At 25.8% G+C, this 18,318-nt stretch overlaps 1 protein-coding gene across 1 annotated transcript; it reads left to right on the top strand.

Moving 5' to 3' along the window:
- Nucleotides 1-636: 636 nt before the first annotated feature.
- LOC145835459 (frizzled-2-like) lies at nt 637-18,043 on the top strand. Its single transcript, XM_082943053.1, has 13 exons — nt 637-786; nt 2,422-2,507; nt 3,307-3,437; nt 4,113-4,249; nt 4,984-5,053; nt 5,452-5,591; nt 9,281-9,405; nt 12,593-12,675; nt 13,835-14,003; nt 14,834-14,958; nt 15,929-16,108; nt 16,492-16,592; nt 17,046-18,043. Exons 1-13 carry the CDS (start codon nt 672-674, stop codon nt 17,270-17,272), a joined length of 1,689 nt encoding a protein of 562 aa, XP_082799179.1. The 5' UTR covers nt 637-671; the 3' UTR covers nt 17,273-18,043.
- The last annotated feature ends 275 nt before the right edge of the window (nt 18,044-18,318 follow it).

The raw sequence follows: 18,318 nt of genomic DNA, 5'->3' as shown, positions 1-18,318 counted from the left end.
GTTTTTTTTTTCATAAAACCAGACACAACTTTTAGTAATACTATTAAGGTTACTAAATAGTTAAGGTAAGTTAAAGAGATAATAACGTTTAGAAGCTTAATGTTTCACTATTAAAAAATAGTAACAATATTATAGTTTAAATTTATTGAACTACCCTAGTATGTAAATTGTTATTTGTGTACTTTTGTCTGTATCATACACTGTATAAAAAGTTATACTACAAAAATCAACAAAGCTTTTATTCTCAATTGATCATTGTTGCTTGAATACTGTTGTCAGCAAGTAATATGTTGTTTAAAAAACATTTACTTGCTTGATGACATGGTTTTAAAAGTACTTTAAGCAATAATGTTATATATAAAAGCTTTATTGATATTTTGAAGTATAATTATATCTAATATTAAAGAAAGAAATATTGAACTTTTCACCATTCTTAATCATAAAGTATTTCAGTTTTTGTATAATGTATTTGTTTTTTTAATTGTTAATCTATTGTTTATAATATTCTGCTATATTAATAATAATATTAAGACCTGATTCCAATGTGTAGTCTTTAAATTTAAGCTGTTTAGGTTTGTATTACGCATTCAAATTTTTAATTAGCAAGTAACAATTAATTTCTAATTTAATAGATAATATCTTAAACAATAATTCATGAAAAATTAAATCCGATGTGTAAAATGTATTTAATACTCCTGTGCCTGCTGATAAGTTCAATCAACTTGACAAATGCACAAGATGAAAGCGATTGTTTTGACATGCCCACCCAAATCTGCACATCAATGAGTAAGTTTTGCTTAATACTTTTGTGTACTTTAACTTGTTCAATTTTAATATATTTGGTATTTATATTTTTCTGAAAACTTTCGATTACACCCGGTATAACAGGGTTGCCACTATCCTTAGCTAAATTAAAACTTTAAATAAAACATATAAATTAATAAATTAAATAATATTAAACAAAAGTGGTAAAAAATATTATTTAATTAAAACAATATTATTAAAGTTAGTCTCATACCATATAAAGTATATAATGTATTAAAGTATTCAGTTGCTATAGTAAACTATTGAAAAAATATAAAGTCCTAAGTTTTTAGAGTAATCTTTTTCAAAATATTACATTGTATTTGTAACTAGTTTATAAATTGTTTTTTGTACAAAGGAAAAGTTTTGTAATTCCTTTTTAAAGACAAAAAAGCATTGAAGTTTAATATTGTAATGTTTTTTTGAACTAGTTAGTCAAAAGTTCCCTTAGCTCAAAAATATTTTGGGAAACATATTTTCAATAAACTTTTTAGTCATTGAGAATGTTGAGAGTTAAAAAAAAATAGTATTGTATAACAAACATTTTACAAAACTGACCAAATATCAAAATTTTAACAGACTTTTTATTATAAAAAAAGTAGATTTTAGTTCATATTTATAACTTTTATATAAGAGGAAATGCTAATTAAAAAAAAAAACTTTACAGTCATATGGCTAAAAATTGAATTTGTATTGTTTTTATTTATCTCATTTGTTTTAAATGAAATAAAATGAACTTTATTACTTAAAATAAAGGCTAATATAGTATTTTAAATAATTTCAATTTTTTATAGGATATATAGCTTGTAGATTTAGAATCAGTACACAATTCACCCAAAATACTAAAACATCAATAGCAATGCATAAACTTGTATACTAGTAGTTAATTGTAAGTTTTTTTTTCATTAGTCAGATCAGGAAAAGATAATTGGGCAAAACTACACATCTTTATTTAAATTGAAGTCAGTTTTATGTCTACAATAGTATTTAGTTGAAAGACTTGACCAAAGTTAATTTTAAGTACTATTATGTCAAAACTGATAGTTTAACAGTATTGAAACTTGTACAGGCTGCTTAGGTTAGTTAAGGTTTTTAAAACGGTAGCCATTTAACCAGTGATCCTGGAAAATCTTGATTTTGATACTTTTTGAAAAAAATCTGGATTTTTGAAAAATATTACATGTAAAAAATATTTCTTTCTTGCTCAAAGTTAAACTTTTGAACAATTTTGTATCTAAACTGATAAATTTAGCACGGTTTAGTTTCCAATTGTTAAAGATTTAAAGAAAAGCATCCCTGCTGATTGTAAAAAGTGAACAGTAATTGGAACTATCAATAGGCATATATATTTGTTAGTAGTTCAATAGTAACCATTGTTTAAAAAGTTTTTCTATAAACTTTTTTTAAGCAGAATTTAATCGTTAAGCAACTAACCAGTTTAGATAGCCAATAAATAAGATTGTTTCTTATCCTGAAATCTAGATTGATTAATCATAGCTTCCTACAGCTTATTTCATAATTATATTTATGCACAACCTAAGTAAAAATATATTTTTTTCAATCAATTGTTCAGATCTTTGTTTTTGAGAAGTTTATAAACACAAATGTTATTTTCAGATTACAATCAGAGCGTGTTTCCAAACATCTTTGGGCACACCATGACTTTTGAAGCAATCAAGGGTTTTAATAATCTTCAAGTTGATGTAAGACCTTTATATTTAATTTATAAAAATGTATACATATGTATTTGTTTTTTATTAATTGTTATATTTGGAATTTTTTTAAATAAAGTGGTTGTTGGTCAGGTCAAAACATATCTAATAGCCTTTCATTTGAAGTAAGATATTTTTTTGTTTCCTTTTTAAAGCACTTTAAGTAAAAATGAATTAAGTTGATAATTTGTAAAGCACTCAGACCTAAATACTAGTAAAAAAGTAGTAAGAGAATTTAAATTAGGTGTTTGGAGCGTACAGCTTCAAATCCAGTTGTAATACTGGTGAAAAATAGTAAAACTGAATTATAACTTATAAGAGTTTAGATACCAAGGTAAAATTAATTAAAAGAAAAGAAGTACAGAAATATTCAAGATATATTTATTATCTTTTAAAGTTACTAACTGTTTTATAAAAAAAGCTTAAGAGTGTCTTTTTTATTTATAAAACACACACTAAAAAAACTTAATATACGTCATACTTGTGTTTCAAGCAAAAACTTTCAAATTATTTTTGTAAAAAGTATAAGTTTCTGTTAAGATTCTACCTTTGATTTGTTTGTTCTGCACTAAGCTGTTCATCAAAATACTTGATAAGCTTTAAGGTTCTAAACAGCCGTTGAATTTGTTGAATAAAACTTTTTAAATTCTTGTTAATTAGTTTAAATAATTATTAATAAAAATATGAATTTTTTTGATAATTATTAATAAAAAGAAATAGTATCTTATATATGTAAAGCTTCAAATTAACAGATTTTTAGTTGAATTATTGCAAACTATGCTCCTTACAGATGGACTGTTCGGTTTCAGCTGAAGACTTCTTTTGCTTCTTGTACTTTCCGATGTGTTCGGACTTCAAGAAGTTCTTCCTACCCTGCAGAAGCTACTGTCAGAGTGTGAAGAACCACTGTGGGGGTTTTGGGTGAGTTTGGTAAAAAGTTTACTTTGCAATAAAAAACCAGCTGTTTGAACTTTATGTGTAATTAGTTTTTGCTAAATGTATCTAAACCAGGATTTTGCAAACTCATTTTCATAATCGTCCACCATGTAAAATAAACAAATGTTGAATATGATTAAAAAGACATTTTTTATATCTTTCTTGATAGCAGTTTATTTAGTTGACACAATTTTTAAATATGGAAATATAAGTATTTTTAAGACAGTAAGTTCAGCATTTAACTTATTCAGACTTAGCAGCCTTGGCTGGTTTTTTTCTTTGTTTAAATTGTTGTCAAGTTTTACTTAATTAATGAATTTTATGTGCTTTGACAACTCTTTTGCTTTAAATAAAGTGTATACAAAAGACAGTAAATTGTATTAAAGATTTATAAACTTTTTGTGGCAGCCTCGTACATGGCTTTTGTAACTGTTTATTATTAATTAGTGTATTTTATTTTTACTTAAAGTTGCAAAAACTATTGTTTTATTAATCTAAGAATAAGTTAGTTTTAAAATATATGCTTTGCAGCAGTAAGGTAAAGTTTGAATATGTACCACTGAAACTAATACGATTTTTTATACTAGTTATTTAAATACTTTACAATGTACATGTTTATATTTCTACTGCTGTATAACCAAATTTCATGTTAATATACAGATGGCCTGCTAAAATCAACTGCAACGACTTTCTCGACAACGACTTCTGCTACGGTCCGAAAGACGAGTGCAAGACTTACCTGCAGAAAAACTTCACTTGCCCAAACGACATGAAGACCCCCGTTCTGTATAAGAATGGTGAGATTTTAAAATTTTTGGCTCGCTGTAAATTTAAACATACAAAAGTTTTACTATGTAAAACAGTTTTTTTGTAAAAAAAAAATTGTAAATAATTATTAAAAGGTGTGATAAATAAGTTACAATTAAAAGTTTTTTAAAAGTGTTTTATTTGCAAAAATAAGTTTTTTAACAACCCATTTTCAAAAGTTGAGTATTGGTTACATAAAAAAATATTTTATTTCTTAAGTAAAGTTATTCTTGTATTTCTTTATGAGACTAGTTGAGAATAATTTTGTACTTGAAATTTGTTTTAAAGTGTACAGGTTTATGGGTTTCTTTATTTATAGTTTTAAAAAGTAACTGCTATTATTGTCACAGGGCTTCGCATTTCTCTATACTTTTTTTTGTGAAACTGATCTTAGTTTTGTTTTAATAAACTTATGAGTTTAAGTTTATTTATAAAGTATAATCAGTAAATAATGTAACAAAAAATGCCTTCTTCAGTTGCCCAGGGTTTCCATTTTTGAATGAACCTTAATATAGTTGTGTTTATATATTTAACATATATGTTAAAGGATATTTATTTGCTGTAAAATGTAACGAAAAAAATTCTTTTGCCAATGGAGGGAAATAAATGTACCACTTTTTTAAAACCCTGAGAAAACAAGTTCTTTAATTTGCACAGGGTTAACTTTTTTTCCTACAAAACTGACATTATTTACATTTGTTTTAATAAATCTGTATTTTTTAAGGTTACAAGTTCATGGGGGAGGACAACTGTGCTGCTCCGTGCGAAGAAGATAACTTGCTCTTCTGGTCCAAGTATGTTTTTAAAAGTAATTGTAATTTTTACTTTGTGTTATTTTTTTATTTTGATATGCTTGCATAATATAGAGGCATAACAAGTTGCATAGAGATCATTTAAGTTTTTGATAAAAAACAGTGTAAATTTTTTTTAAAGTAGTTAGTGTGACTGTTACTGCAGCTAAAATTAAATGAAATTACTTGCAAATTTTTATCTGAAAAACTACTTATTTGTGAATGTATCATAAAAAAACAATTATAGTTTTACTAGTTAACAAGTGTAAACTTTGTTTATAGTAGTTAAATATTATCTATTTTAAAATGTTTGAAAATTTTTGATTACTTAATTTGTTGTAATAGACTAAGGTTGTATGTGTAAATGTATTTGAAAAAAAACTATGGTTATGACGTCACAGAGACCAGAGGAGGACGGCGGCCATCTGCATCGGAAGTTTGTCGTTCCTGTGTGCCATTTCAACTTTGTTCACTTCTTTCACTTACCTCATCGACATGAAGCGGTTTCACTACCCGGAAAGACCCATCGTGTTTCTGTCAGGTTTGTGAGAAAAATAATATGAACCATATGTAATGGAATTAATATGAAAAATAATACGTTTGTTAAAAAACAAGGTTTCCACTAATCAAAAAAAAAACGATTTTATACTTATTCGACTTGAGTTTAAGAATTAGGCATGGCTTGTAAGTGTAGTTTCTACTTTGAGCTTTAGTTGATGATTTTTGCACGCTAGTCTCAATGAAGTTTTGTTTTTTCTTAAATAGTTTTAATCATTGTTTGTTAGGTTTGTAAACATTTTATTTATATTTTGTTTCTAAGGTTCTTTAGTTGTTTAAAATATTTTATAGAGCTACGTGTGAGATAAACTAAGAAATATGAGTCACAAATAAAGTTAGACTGCTTTTTAAATTACTTGTTGGAGGTTTAAAATTTGTACTGAAATTGCTTCTAAAATTAAAACAAATGTAAAAAATTAATGTCTAACAAATAACTAATGTTTGAAGTTTAATGTTCTGCTTAAAAGCTAATAAAAACAAATGGTTGATATCTGTTAATATGTAGTTTTAGAATTTTTATTGGATGTAAAAATAATGACAAATAAGCAATCGATAATAACAACCTTTTTAACTGTTTATTATAATCAGTTTAGTTGATAGATTTCTTAATGTGCTGTTTTTTCAAGTTTTAGTTATATTTAAGCTAGTTTATTTCGTAGTGTAAAAAATTAAAAGTTACAAATAATGTTCATAAATTTTTATTTAAACTATTTTTCAATGTGGTTTATATTTTTACCAATACACATGTCAAACATTTTTATGACTGATTTTTATCTCCACAAACTCATTTTTATCTGCTCTTTATCAGTTTTTATCAGTTTATAATCATATTTCTTTGTGTGAAAAACATACTTATTTCTTACTGAAAAGACACTTTTAGACTTTGATTAATTTGATTCTTAATTTATTTAAGTATTAATATTTACTTTTTCGTGTTTTTTTATTAAAATTTTAGTTTTTAAATGCTAGATTTAGGTAAGTATTTTATGTAAAAATATTTTTTATTTATATTGTGTAGTAAATAATAATTTGTTTACTAACAAATAGATTTAGTAATTTTCAGTTTAGATATCTGCCCAGATTTTATCATTTAGTCTTATGAGTTTATAGAAAACAATAAATATAAAACCTCAATGTTTTAAAATTTGAGAAACACAACTTTTAACATACCGAGACCATGTTTTACATAAAACACAACATAAAACATTTGTGTTTTGTAAAAAGTGTATTTGTTTTGGAAAGTACTTATATAAGTTTACTTAGTCTTTTCTTTCGCAAATTTTTCCGCGGCGACTTAAAAGCATTATTTTTGAGCAATTTATCAGCTTAATCTTTTATTTTGTACACGAACAACTTTGAAAACATGAAAGTTTAGCGAATTAATGTACTTTTCTGAAATTTAGTAAAACATGTATATTAATCACTGATTTTATAATACTATATTATATTTTATGTCACTATTGAGTTTAATTTTATGATTTTAAGATACATTTAGAATAACGCAAAGTCTTTTTAAAAGTTTGTGAAAAACTTCAAAGTATAATTTTGAAATAAATTATAAACTGAATTTTAGAATTTCACGCAAAAGTACACTTTCAAAAAACTTGAAAATTAAATAATTTAAAACCAGTGTTGGAAATTAAATTAAAATATTTGCCTGTGGTTTTTAATGTACGACTTTTATCATCCTTATTTAGTCATGTTTGCAAAAACGTCGGAATTCCCAACATTTTAACAAGGCATGCAATCTTTCATCCTTACTCATAGTTATTTATCTCTAGTTAAATTTTTGTTGTTAACTTAAAAACTCCTTGTAATGTTTATTTTTTAATGCGATTGTGCATGTATTGGTTCAGAAAATCTTATTTACTTAATTTTTAAGCGAAAGATATTTAATACTTTTAGCCAATTCTTTATTGTTTGAAAGTGCACACAAAAAATTTATTTATAAGTGAAGATTCAAACTTTAAAAAGTTTTCACAACTTGTGCTAACATTTATTTGGTAAAAGCAATGGAAGTTTTTCTGTGTTTTCATAAAACTTAGATTTTAGTAAAAAAGTTATTTCACAGGTACATAAATACCAACATAAAGTATTATAGTTCTAAGCTTTTTGTAATTGTAATTTATGCAGTTTAAAAGTATTTTAAACAATTTAAGTTTTGCCTATAATGCAAAAGCTAGTTTTATTAGTTTTGTACATTATTTCGTTTTATTAAAACTAGTTTTCTGCTTTAAAATAAATTGCTTATTTAAATAAAAAATAGTATGTATAACTTTGATGAAATGAAATTTTTAATAAATGACGAAGTTTCTACGACAAAAGCTACTGTTTATAATCCTTAATTTTGAATGAAACTTTTTATTATCAACTTAGTAGTACATTTACAATGATTTAAGTTAATCAAAAATTAATTTTCTAAAAAAATAGTTCATGTCAAGGTTATTCTAGTTACTTACTTTAAAAGTTTGTATTGTAGTTAATTTTTTTATAAACAAGTTTTATATTGTTGGTACTTAATAGTGCTTCTGTCAGGAAAAATTAATAAATTACATTCAAAACCTTAATTTTTTGATAGTGGTGAAAAAAGTATTTAAATAAAGTTTTAAATGAGTTGTGTTACGTTTGTATGTTACTTTTATTTTTTGAATTAATTATTTCGTTGTTTAAATTAGTTTTTATAAACAGTATCAAAAGTTTTTTTTTTTAATTTTGTAACACTCTAACTTAATGTTGTTAAAAAAGTTGTGGCTTAGGTTAGTTTTTAAGTTGGTAAGAATTATTTAAACAGCACTTAAGTGGGTTAGGGTTTAATTATTTGCTCGATAAGTGTTCTTAAAGCTCGAACACTTGTATCTCGAGTATATCGGCTGCAAAATAACCAAGTGTTATAAATAGAGGTGCACTCAAGAAAAACGTGAAGCTATATTTTGCTAGTAAATGGGCAATGCAGATTTATCTTATTAAGTTGAGTCATGGCACTTTTAAAATTTTAATCTGAAATACCCACTCAATCAAATCAGCTTTTATGCAATGAATTACTTAAGATAGTGACTTATCAATAGTTCAAAATAATGTTTGTTTAAATTGTTGTGTTGACATTTTAGAGTAATAATAACATTATATCGCAATAAGCTACTTTGAAGGTACGATATATAAATATTAAAAAAATTGATAAAACGTTAACACAAAAATAACACACTATTTGAACTTAACTATATATTTTTTGATATAATTTCTTTTATAATACAATTGAGTAATAATTATCAAATATAATAAGTTATAAGGCTTCCGATAGTTAAATAATAAAAACTATCTAATACTTTTTAAAGTTAAAATGAAACTTATTTACATTTTGAATTTATAAACTATTTTTGCATGTACTACTCACAGAAGTAATAACAATAACATTTCAGTATGTTTTAATTATATATTAACTTTTGAATTTCTAATGCATTTAAAAATTAAGTTACAGTTTGATACTTGACGGTTCTGATAGTTTAATACAAAAATTTTATAAGTTTTTAAACTAAAATGAAGTTGGTTTACTTTTTCAATTTATAAACAAATTTATTTAATGCATACATTGCAGCTTACAGCAGTTAAAATTATTAACAATAACACTACAATGTTTATATTTTAGCTTGCAAATACTAATATAATAAATTACAGTGTGTTACTTGGGAGTCTCAATAGCATATATATGCGGATATTTCCTCACCGATTCGGTTAGTTGCCAGAAGTTTCACACTCCACAGGCCTGCATGCAGTCTGAAAATATCGAAAACTGCCCTAAAGTTAGTTTGTATTACTACTATGTAATTTTAATTTTATTATTCATACTTATGATTGCTAATATTGTTTAGTTCTAGCAATAGTTTTTATATTATTGAAAAGTATGAAAATATTTGCTAGAAAAAATGTTTGCTGAAAAAATTTCAAATATTGAAAACTGCCCTTAAGTTAGTTTGTGATAATTTGTTGCTATTTTGTTATTTTTATAATTACTAATATTGTTAAGTTCTAGCATTAGTTTTTATAACAACAATATTTAAAAAACTTGTTTTTTTTTATTCTCTAGCTGGTTGTTGATAAATATTCATTGTTTTTAACACAGTTGTTTTATTTTTTATAAAATATATCAAGGTGGTTTAGTTTAAAGTTTACAATTTGACTTTATATTAGTATATTTTGCATACTACTTTAACAATTTTGTTTGTCAAGGTAGAAAAAATTATGACGTAACTTGATCTATAAATTTAGGGGATGATCATGTTTAAAGTAAGTAAAATTTCCTAAACAATTTAAAATCTTTAGATATTTTGTCGGATAAAGATTTACTGTAACAATTTTACTAGTATAAGCTTTTTACCTTTAAAGCTAAAAACTATGCTATATTCTTTCAATAGTCGACAACGTTTTGTGTAAAGTTGAGTATTTTAACATTTAGAGCTGATAATTATTGGCATTGGATTTTATATATAAGAAATAAATTAAAGTTAATATCTTCAGATGCTTTGAAATAACACTAAATATTTTTGTTTTTGGTATTATATTGTTTGAGGGATGATCATGTTTGAAGGTAGTTTTAAAATATTTTTAAATTTAGACTTAATATCTTTAATGTTAACAATTATGCTATATTCTTTCAATAGTCGACATACTTTAGTTCAACTTTATCAGTGTTAAACTTTTTCAGCCAATATTTGTTGGCATTGGTTTTTATATTTAAGAAATTAAAAATAACAAAGTTGTTTATTCAGCTTTTGGTGTTATATTGTCTACAACATCTGTGTTATAGTATTTTCAACTTTATTTAGTTATGTTTTTTTAAAAAAAGATGTGCAAATTAAATATATATTTACAAACAGGTTTCGGTGACTAAACATTGCGACCTCTTCAAGTAAAATAAAAAATGTATATTTGACTTGAATAGCTCGCAATTTTTTGTCACCGAAACCTGGTTGTAAATAAATATTTAATTTGCACATCTTTATTTAAATAAGCTTTTTAAATCTCAGTAAATTGAGCAATCTTTTTTAATTAGACAAATAAATATATAGTTATATTTTTTTGTAGAAAACATATTTTTTTGTAGAAAACATATTTTTCTGTAAAATTAATTAAGTTATACAACTAAGATCTTTTTTTAGTTTTCACATTTAAATAAAAGCATTTTTTTAAATTTATTTAAAATTAAGTAAACTTATTTATAGTTACACGATAACAGATGTTGCGGAAATGTTAACACTTTTCCTCTGTGTAACAAACTTTTTAAAAGTAGGTTTCTTAAACTATTTACTAAAAGCTTAACACAAAAATTTTTAAAGAGTAAAGTAATAATTTCATGTTTAAAGCTCACTGAAAATGTATAATGTATATATATTTATTTATCGTTTGAGCAAACTTTAATTTGTGGAATCTGACAACAAAAAGTAAATTATCAAGTTATAAAAGTTTTTCAAACAGAAATGTAAATACAAAACTCAAAATTTAAAGTTATTTACTGTATTTATAAAGGTCGACAAGTATCATAAAAAAATCTTGATTAATATTTCAAGCAGAGTTATAATTTATGCAAGTTTTTTGAAACTTTGTGCGCATAAGCAGTAGACGACAGACTTTTGATAAAATATGCATGAGTCGCCGGAGACGCTATGCTTATCTGTTGTACTCCTAATCATAATAAATATTTCTAATTGATTATTTTTGTCAAAAATTGAACTATGTCATTTAGCTTCAAGTATTGTTCAGACTTATTAAAAATACTGTTTGTTTTTAGTTTTAGGTGTTTTAAGTAAATTAAATATGGTAATAATTATTATTAACAATAAATATTAAATAATTAAATAGTTTATATGCTTTCTAAAAATTTGCTAAATTATTTTATATTTCTTACAACAGCTGTTGGTTAATGCATTTAAGTTATTTTGAACCTTATTTAGTCTCTAATAAGTATATATAAGTCAGTTAAAACAATTAATTTATAATATATTTGAAATACAGCCAAATGTTAACTTTACTATTTTTTCAAGCTCACTATTTTTTAAATCATTATCAATGTTAACTCACGTTTTTTAGACAAAATACCAAAAAATCTGTTATTAGTCGAGGTTTAAGCTTGTGTGGCAAACGTTAAGAAAATAAACTTCTGGTTTATCAAACACACACGTTGTCTTGTTGTTGTTTAATATCTCAATGTTTTTATACTCGTGATATCCTTTTGTCAGCGTGCCAAGTTTAATAATAAAACGTTAATTTGGTGGCAATACCGCTGTCTAAATATTGTCAATATGAATAAATTGAAATGACTTAAATATTTGTGTTATTGTTAGTATTTCTTATATATGCTAACGCGTTCATGTATGCTCAATTACCAAATTTGTTAAGGTTTTTTTTATAAAAAAGATATTTGAAACATAAGGCTTTTTTTTTATACATTTGAAACACATAAAAGTTAAATAAAATTCTTTCAATAGGTCAACTAAAAGTTTTCACTAGTTTTTAAAAAAGTAAAAAAGAATTAAATATAACTATAAAAGTTTAAGTTAAAATAACTTGTAATTATTTTGTAGTTGATTTAAAAAAAAGATCTTGCTGAAATTTAATTTCAGAATTATGTGGTCAGTTTTATTATCTAAACCTATACGCTCCTAATCAACACTTTCAAAAGTCTCAAAATTCATCAACTTAAAAAAGTTATCAAAAAAGTAAGCTAAGTTAAAACAAATGCCATGCACTGATGAACATGCACTTTTACCATAATTTTAAAATCTGTGAAAATAACACCCTATAAACCTATTTAAAAATGATTTTCAGGGTTTTCAAGTATTGTTATAAATGTATATATAATCACAGGTGGTCACACAAATGTTATGCATTTATGAACTTATTTTTAACAGAATTTTAAAACCTATGAAAGCAAACATTCAAATAATAAACAGAGTTTCCAAATATTTTTTGTAAATATATAAATAATCTCAGGTGGTCACACAAGGCGCTAGAGAGGCGGGCTGCACGATTCTCTTCATGGTCGTTTATTTCTTTTCAATGGCTGGATCTATCTGGTGAGAAATTATTTAAATAAATATATAGAGTATAAAAATTAAAAATAAATATTTTTAGTTTGATGTTTAATTATTAAGTATTTATTGTCTATTTCTTCTCAATGGCTGGATCTATCTGGTATGAAATTGTTTAAATAGATATATGTTTTATAAATAATAATTAGTTATGTTTAGTATAGTGTTAAATATAGTGAGTATTTAATGTCTATTTCTTATCAATTGCTGGATCTATCTGGTGAGAAATTGTTTGAATACTTTTGTACATCTATGTTTACATTTGAAGGAAGTTTTATCTCTTTAGAAATAACTTAAATTTTAGGTCTATCTGGTAAGAATCTTTTTAAAACATCATGTTTTTAAATATATATTCATTAATTTTGAATAACTTGTTTATGTTTCTGTAACTAATATATTTTTTTGCATAAATTGTTCTTCTTTTATTTTGTTATTCAAAGCCTGTAAAAAAAGTGTGCCAACCGATTAAAAACAATTTGTTAAGGAAACACATATTTGTATTATAAAAATGCTCATAAAATGTTTTTTTGTGTTATAAAAACCCTACCCAAACGGACTTTCTTATTTTCAATCATTTTGTTAATCTGGAAAAAAAAAGTGCGTCTGTTGGTAGAAGGTGTTTTTATATTGCTTCAAAAAAGATAAATATATATGTATGCTTTGTTTAACTTGGTGGATAATGTAATTGTTTACTCGGTTTCTACAAGGTCTAACTTGTTTTTATGAAAATTCTCTGCCATCGGATGCAATCCTTATAAAATCACAAGTTAATCATACGTTAACATTTAATATTTTTTTTCCGCTAGGTGGATAGTGTTATCTTTCACGTGGTTCCTGGCAAATCTTTCTTTTTTTTAATTAACTTAAACCCCTTTAAATTAAATGCAAACATCTTACAAGAATTTAAAAGTCTGTTAAGATATCTGCATTAATTGACAGGCTTCATTTTTCACTTGAATAAAATAAATTCTGTATAAAATACATAGTATGATTAATTTTCTCCTTAGAGGTGAATAATGTTGTTTTTGACTTGTTCCAATCAAGAAATAAATATATTTAATATAAATTACCAGTAGTTCTTCCATAGGTAGATAAGTAAAGGAAAGGTTCTTGTTTTAAAATTTCAATGAGTTTTATCCGCTAGGTGGATAGTGTTATCGTTCACGTGGTTCCTGGCAGCCGGCAAGAAATGGGGGCACGAGGCGATTGAAGAGAAAAGCTCTTATTTCCACGCTGTCGGGTGGGCAGTTCCCGCCGTGCAGACCATAGTGGTGCTGATCAGCGGGAAAATTGAGGGAGACGTTCTGAGCGGGGTGAGTTTGTAAAACTTTATATTTATTATTAAATATTGTTGGTTTGGTTCGTATGGAATAATGGATTTTTTACACGGGTGTGTATGTAAATGTACTTACTGTTTGTTACAAAATACTATCTGTTTAAAAATATTTCATGTAAAATGTAACTTTCTTTGTTTTTTCAATTAATTAGTGTTAGTATGCTTCGTTTTGACTTTTGATTTTTTTTGCACAGAGGTATGTAAATGAAAACAAATCATCAGGTCTACATTTTAGACACTAAATTTAAATTAATCATTTATTTATCATGCCTGTAAATTTATTGAACAGTCTTTTTTTTTGCTTAATTCATTGTATAAAATTACCCTTTTTTAAGCAGGTCTACATGCGTTTAGTTTGTTTATGAACTTCAACAGGTGTGTTTTGTAGGAATATACAACAGCACTGACCTACGAAACTTCTTGTTGTATCACTAGTACTAGCATAATCTTTTAATTTTATTAATATAATTAACATCAACACAGGTGTGTTTTGTAGGAATATACAACAGCACTGACCTGCGAAACTTCTTGTTGTATTACTAGTACTAGCATAATCTTTTAATTTTATTAATATAATTAACATCAACACAGGTGTGTTTTGTAGGAATATACAACAGCACTGACCTGCGAAACTTCTTGTTGTATTACTAGTACTAGCATAATCTTTTAATTTTATTAATATAATTAACATCAACACAGGTGTGTTTTGTAGGAATATACAACAGCACTGACCTGCGAAACTTCTTGTTGTATTACTAGTACTAACATAATCTTTTGATTTTATTAATACAATTAACATCAATACAGGTGTGTTTCGTGGGAATATATAACAGCACTGACCTGCGAAACTTCCTGTTGGTTCCTCTCACAATATACCTCGCCACCGGTACCGTGTTTCTCATTGCAGGGTTTCACGCCATGTACAATATCAGGTTACTTTTATTATGCAAAATGTTAAAAGTTTTTATTTTTGTCAAAGTGCTTTTTTTTTACAGTTTGAAGCAATATGGTTTAAATAAAGTTGTGGATTTGTTTTAAAAAGTTAAGGTGTTTTACCTGTAGCGCACTTGTTGTAGCATGTTATCTTTTATGATTTTTGACATCTAAAAGCTTAATATAGTTATACTAACTTTCAGCACCAAGTGTCTCACGTCTTCAATTAATCATTATAAAAACTAGGCAAACGAGGGAGTCACAATTTTGTTTTTGCCTAAACACAAATAATAAATAAATGTCATTTCAGCAACAAAGTATCAATTAGAGCAAAAATAAAAACAGAATACAACGCTTAAAACTTTTACGCTACATTATGTTTTTATCATGTATTATAAAACCCCAAACCAAAGGATGATCTCTTTTCCTATGAAAATTCCGATTTGCAAAAGGTTTTTTAAAGCATAAATTTTTTTTTTTACGATCTGTTTTGAAAACTTGTTTTACCCTTTGTAATAATCAGATGCGTACCGACCGCGGAAGTTTTATTTCAGTTTAAAAACATAATAATCAGAGTACTCTAATTAAGTGTTTACAAACTATTAACTTATACTAATAATCAATAAGATAGTATAGCACATAATCACAACATAGCACCAATTAGAGCGAAAAGAATTACAACGCTTTCCATAACAGAATTTTCACACTACATTACAATTTTATTATTTATTCAAAAAACCCTAAACCAAAGGATGATCTTCTTTCCATTTTAAAGTGTCGATTTGCAAATAGATCTAAAAAAAAAAAAAAAAAATCTTGTAATCTGTATTAAAAACTTGTATTCTCACAGAAATCAGATGCGTACGGACCACGGAAGTTTTGTTTCAGTTTAAAAACATAATAAAGAACTGTACTCAGATTAAGTGTTTAACAAACTAAAAACTTACACTAATAATATTTTTCTCACAGGAATCAGATGCGTACGGACCACGGAACGTCGAAGGTGTACAAATTAGAAAGGTTGATGGTGAAGATAGGAGTGTTCAGCGTTCTGTACACGGTACCCGCCGCTTGCACCGTGGCTTGCTTGTTCTACGAGCATTACGGCAGGGACAGCTGGCAGAGGGGCTGGGTCGCCAACAATTGCAAGTTTGTGAAATATCATGTGTATTTATTTTATTATTTTCTAAAGTTTTTGTTCTTTAGGTTTGGTTGATAATAATTGCAAGTTTGTGTACGAAAAATGTTTTACGTTTGTATTAGTATAATCATTTTTAAGTTTGTTATGTTTCTACTTTTTCTATTAATATAAAACAATAGCTTGTTAATTTTTTATTATTTTAAAACTATTAATTAATCTTAAACGCTATAAAAAAAAATTATCCATCTCAAGTCATTACATATGGGTGACTAAAATATGTAAGTTTTCAAAAGTTATAATCTTAATCATTAAATATATGTTTCACAACATAAAATATTTTTGAAAAAGCTACTTATGTAATTTTTATTAACATCTCAACAAATATTTTCAGGGAATACTCGATACCTTGTCCGTGCGAGTTCAAACAAGACGCGCAAAATAAACCGAGTTTTGCTGTTTTCATCATTAAATACTCAATGATGCTTATTGTTGGTGAGTTGATTTTATTATTGGTACTTTTTTGTTGTTTAAAAAATTTCAAAATAATTAATTTTTATTTATGATGATGTAAAATTATAATTAAGATGATGAGTTGATTTGTTATTGGTATCAATACGATACAACTTTAAAAAAATATAATATTAGTGTAAAATTGCGAATTCAAATTTTTCATAAAAATCAAATTTCTATGAGACAACTTAAAGCTGAGTAAATATGTTATGAAAATTAAAAAACACTTTTAGTACACATATATTTTATCAATACATATTTACCATCATTCCATCTTAAAAATTTACGTTTTTTTCTTATTTAACAAAAAAACTACCAAGAAGTTGTTAGTAGATTTTCAGTTTCATCAAAATACTTTTACAACTCATAATAAAAAATACTTAACAAAATAAATTGCAAAAATTAATTAATTAATTCTCAAATTTTTTTTCTCAGGAATTACCTCGGGTTTTTGGATTTGGTCGGCGAAAACTGTCGAGAGCTGGTCGTCGCTTTTCTCCAAAATATTCGCTTGCGGGAAATCCCCTTCTCACGCGTCGTCGCCGTCGCAACCGTCTCATCACCACGCGATGGCGTCGCACAACAACCCGCTGTTGCTAAGCAACCGGTCGTCGTCAACCAACAACAACCACTACCCCATGTACCAGACGAGACAGTATTGAGAAAAGTAATTATCAAAATGGTTGGTAGGTGTCATGTACATTAAGAATAATAACAAGAATTAAATAAGTATTAGGAATTAAAAAAAAGTACTATTTATAGTATAAAATGTTGTTAATTTAAAAATTTTTTTGAATGTTTTATCGGGTGAAACGATCAAAAGTGTTAACATTTTAATTGAAAGTAAAAATGATCAAACATTAATATTATTTTATTCAAGAACTGAATGTTTATTGTTTGATAATTGTTACCTCTAAAACTGCACAAAAATTACAGTGTTAAATAAGTTAATAAATATGGTGCTTTTTTAGTACGTTTTCTCTAAGGAATACAGTGCTGATAAAAATCATTGTTGAAAACGTTTTCACCTCTACAACAGTACTAGAGTTTGTTAGAGATATTCAAAATCAAAATTTATGTTTATCAAATATTAAGGGTGCTTTAATTTTGTTTTTTATTTAAGTTAGTACTGAAAATAATAAGTCGTTTTAAAGTTTTACCTCTGTTGTTGATGTTTGTTACAAAATTTGTGAAAAAATGACCACAAAAAGTCGCTATTTTTCACAAGTATTTATTTGCATTTATCACAAAAATGAAATTAGGTGCTGAGTAACTTTCTATGTACGATGTTTTATTAGAGTAAATCATTTTTAAAAATTCAAAAATATCCAAATCTGGTTTGAAATTTTTAAAAATGCTATCTTTTCAATACTATTCCGTTTCACCAATAAAAGGGTTTATTTTGTTATTCCGAATTTTTATCAATTTTGTTATTACTTTTTGATTATTTTTACTATCATGTAAGCACAAGGTTAGAGCTGCTTTTATATTCTTTATTTTTGATCAAACAGTGTTAAATTGTTTTAATAAAATTAAAAAATACTTTTTGTTGTCTGCCACTTTGCAACAAATATTTACACATTCTATTTGCCAATTTAAAATTAATACATATCTGAAGTGTCATTTGAAAAAGTTGTTTTAATATTTTGCATCATATTGTTATCTTATATTGGTTACACTTTTCGCTGTTCTTTTTGTTTGATGTTTG

The sequence above is a fragment of the Thalia democratica genome, chromosome 5 (genome assembly GCF_965202585.1).
Source record: "Thalia democratica chromosome 5, ktThaDemo2.hap1.1, whole genome shotgun sequence".
In the NCBI taxonomy this organism is placed as follows: domain Eukaryota; kingdom Metazoa; phylum Chordata; class Thaliacea; order Salpida; family Salpidae; genus Thalia; species Thalia democratica.
Note: the sequence above shows the minus strand (reverse complement) of the source record. Positions and strands in the feature narration are given on the sequence as shown.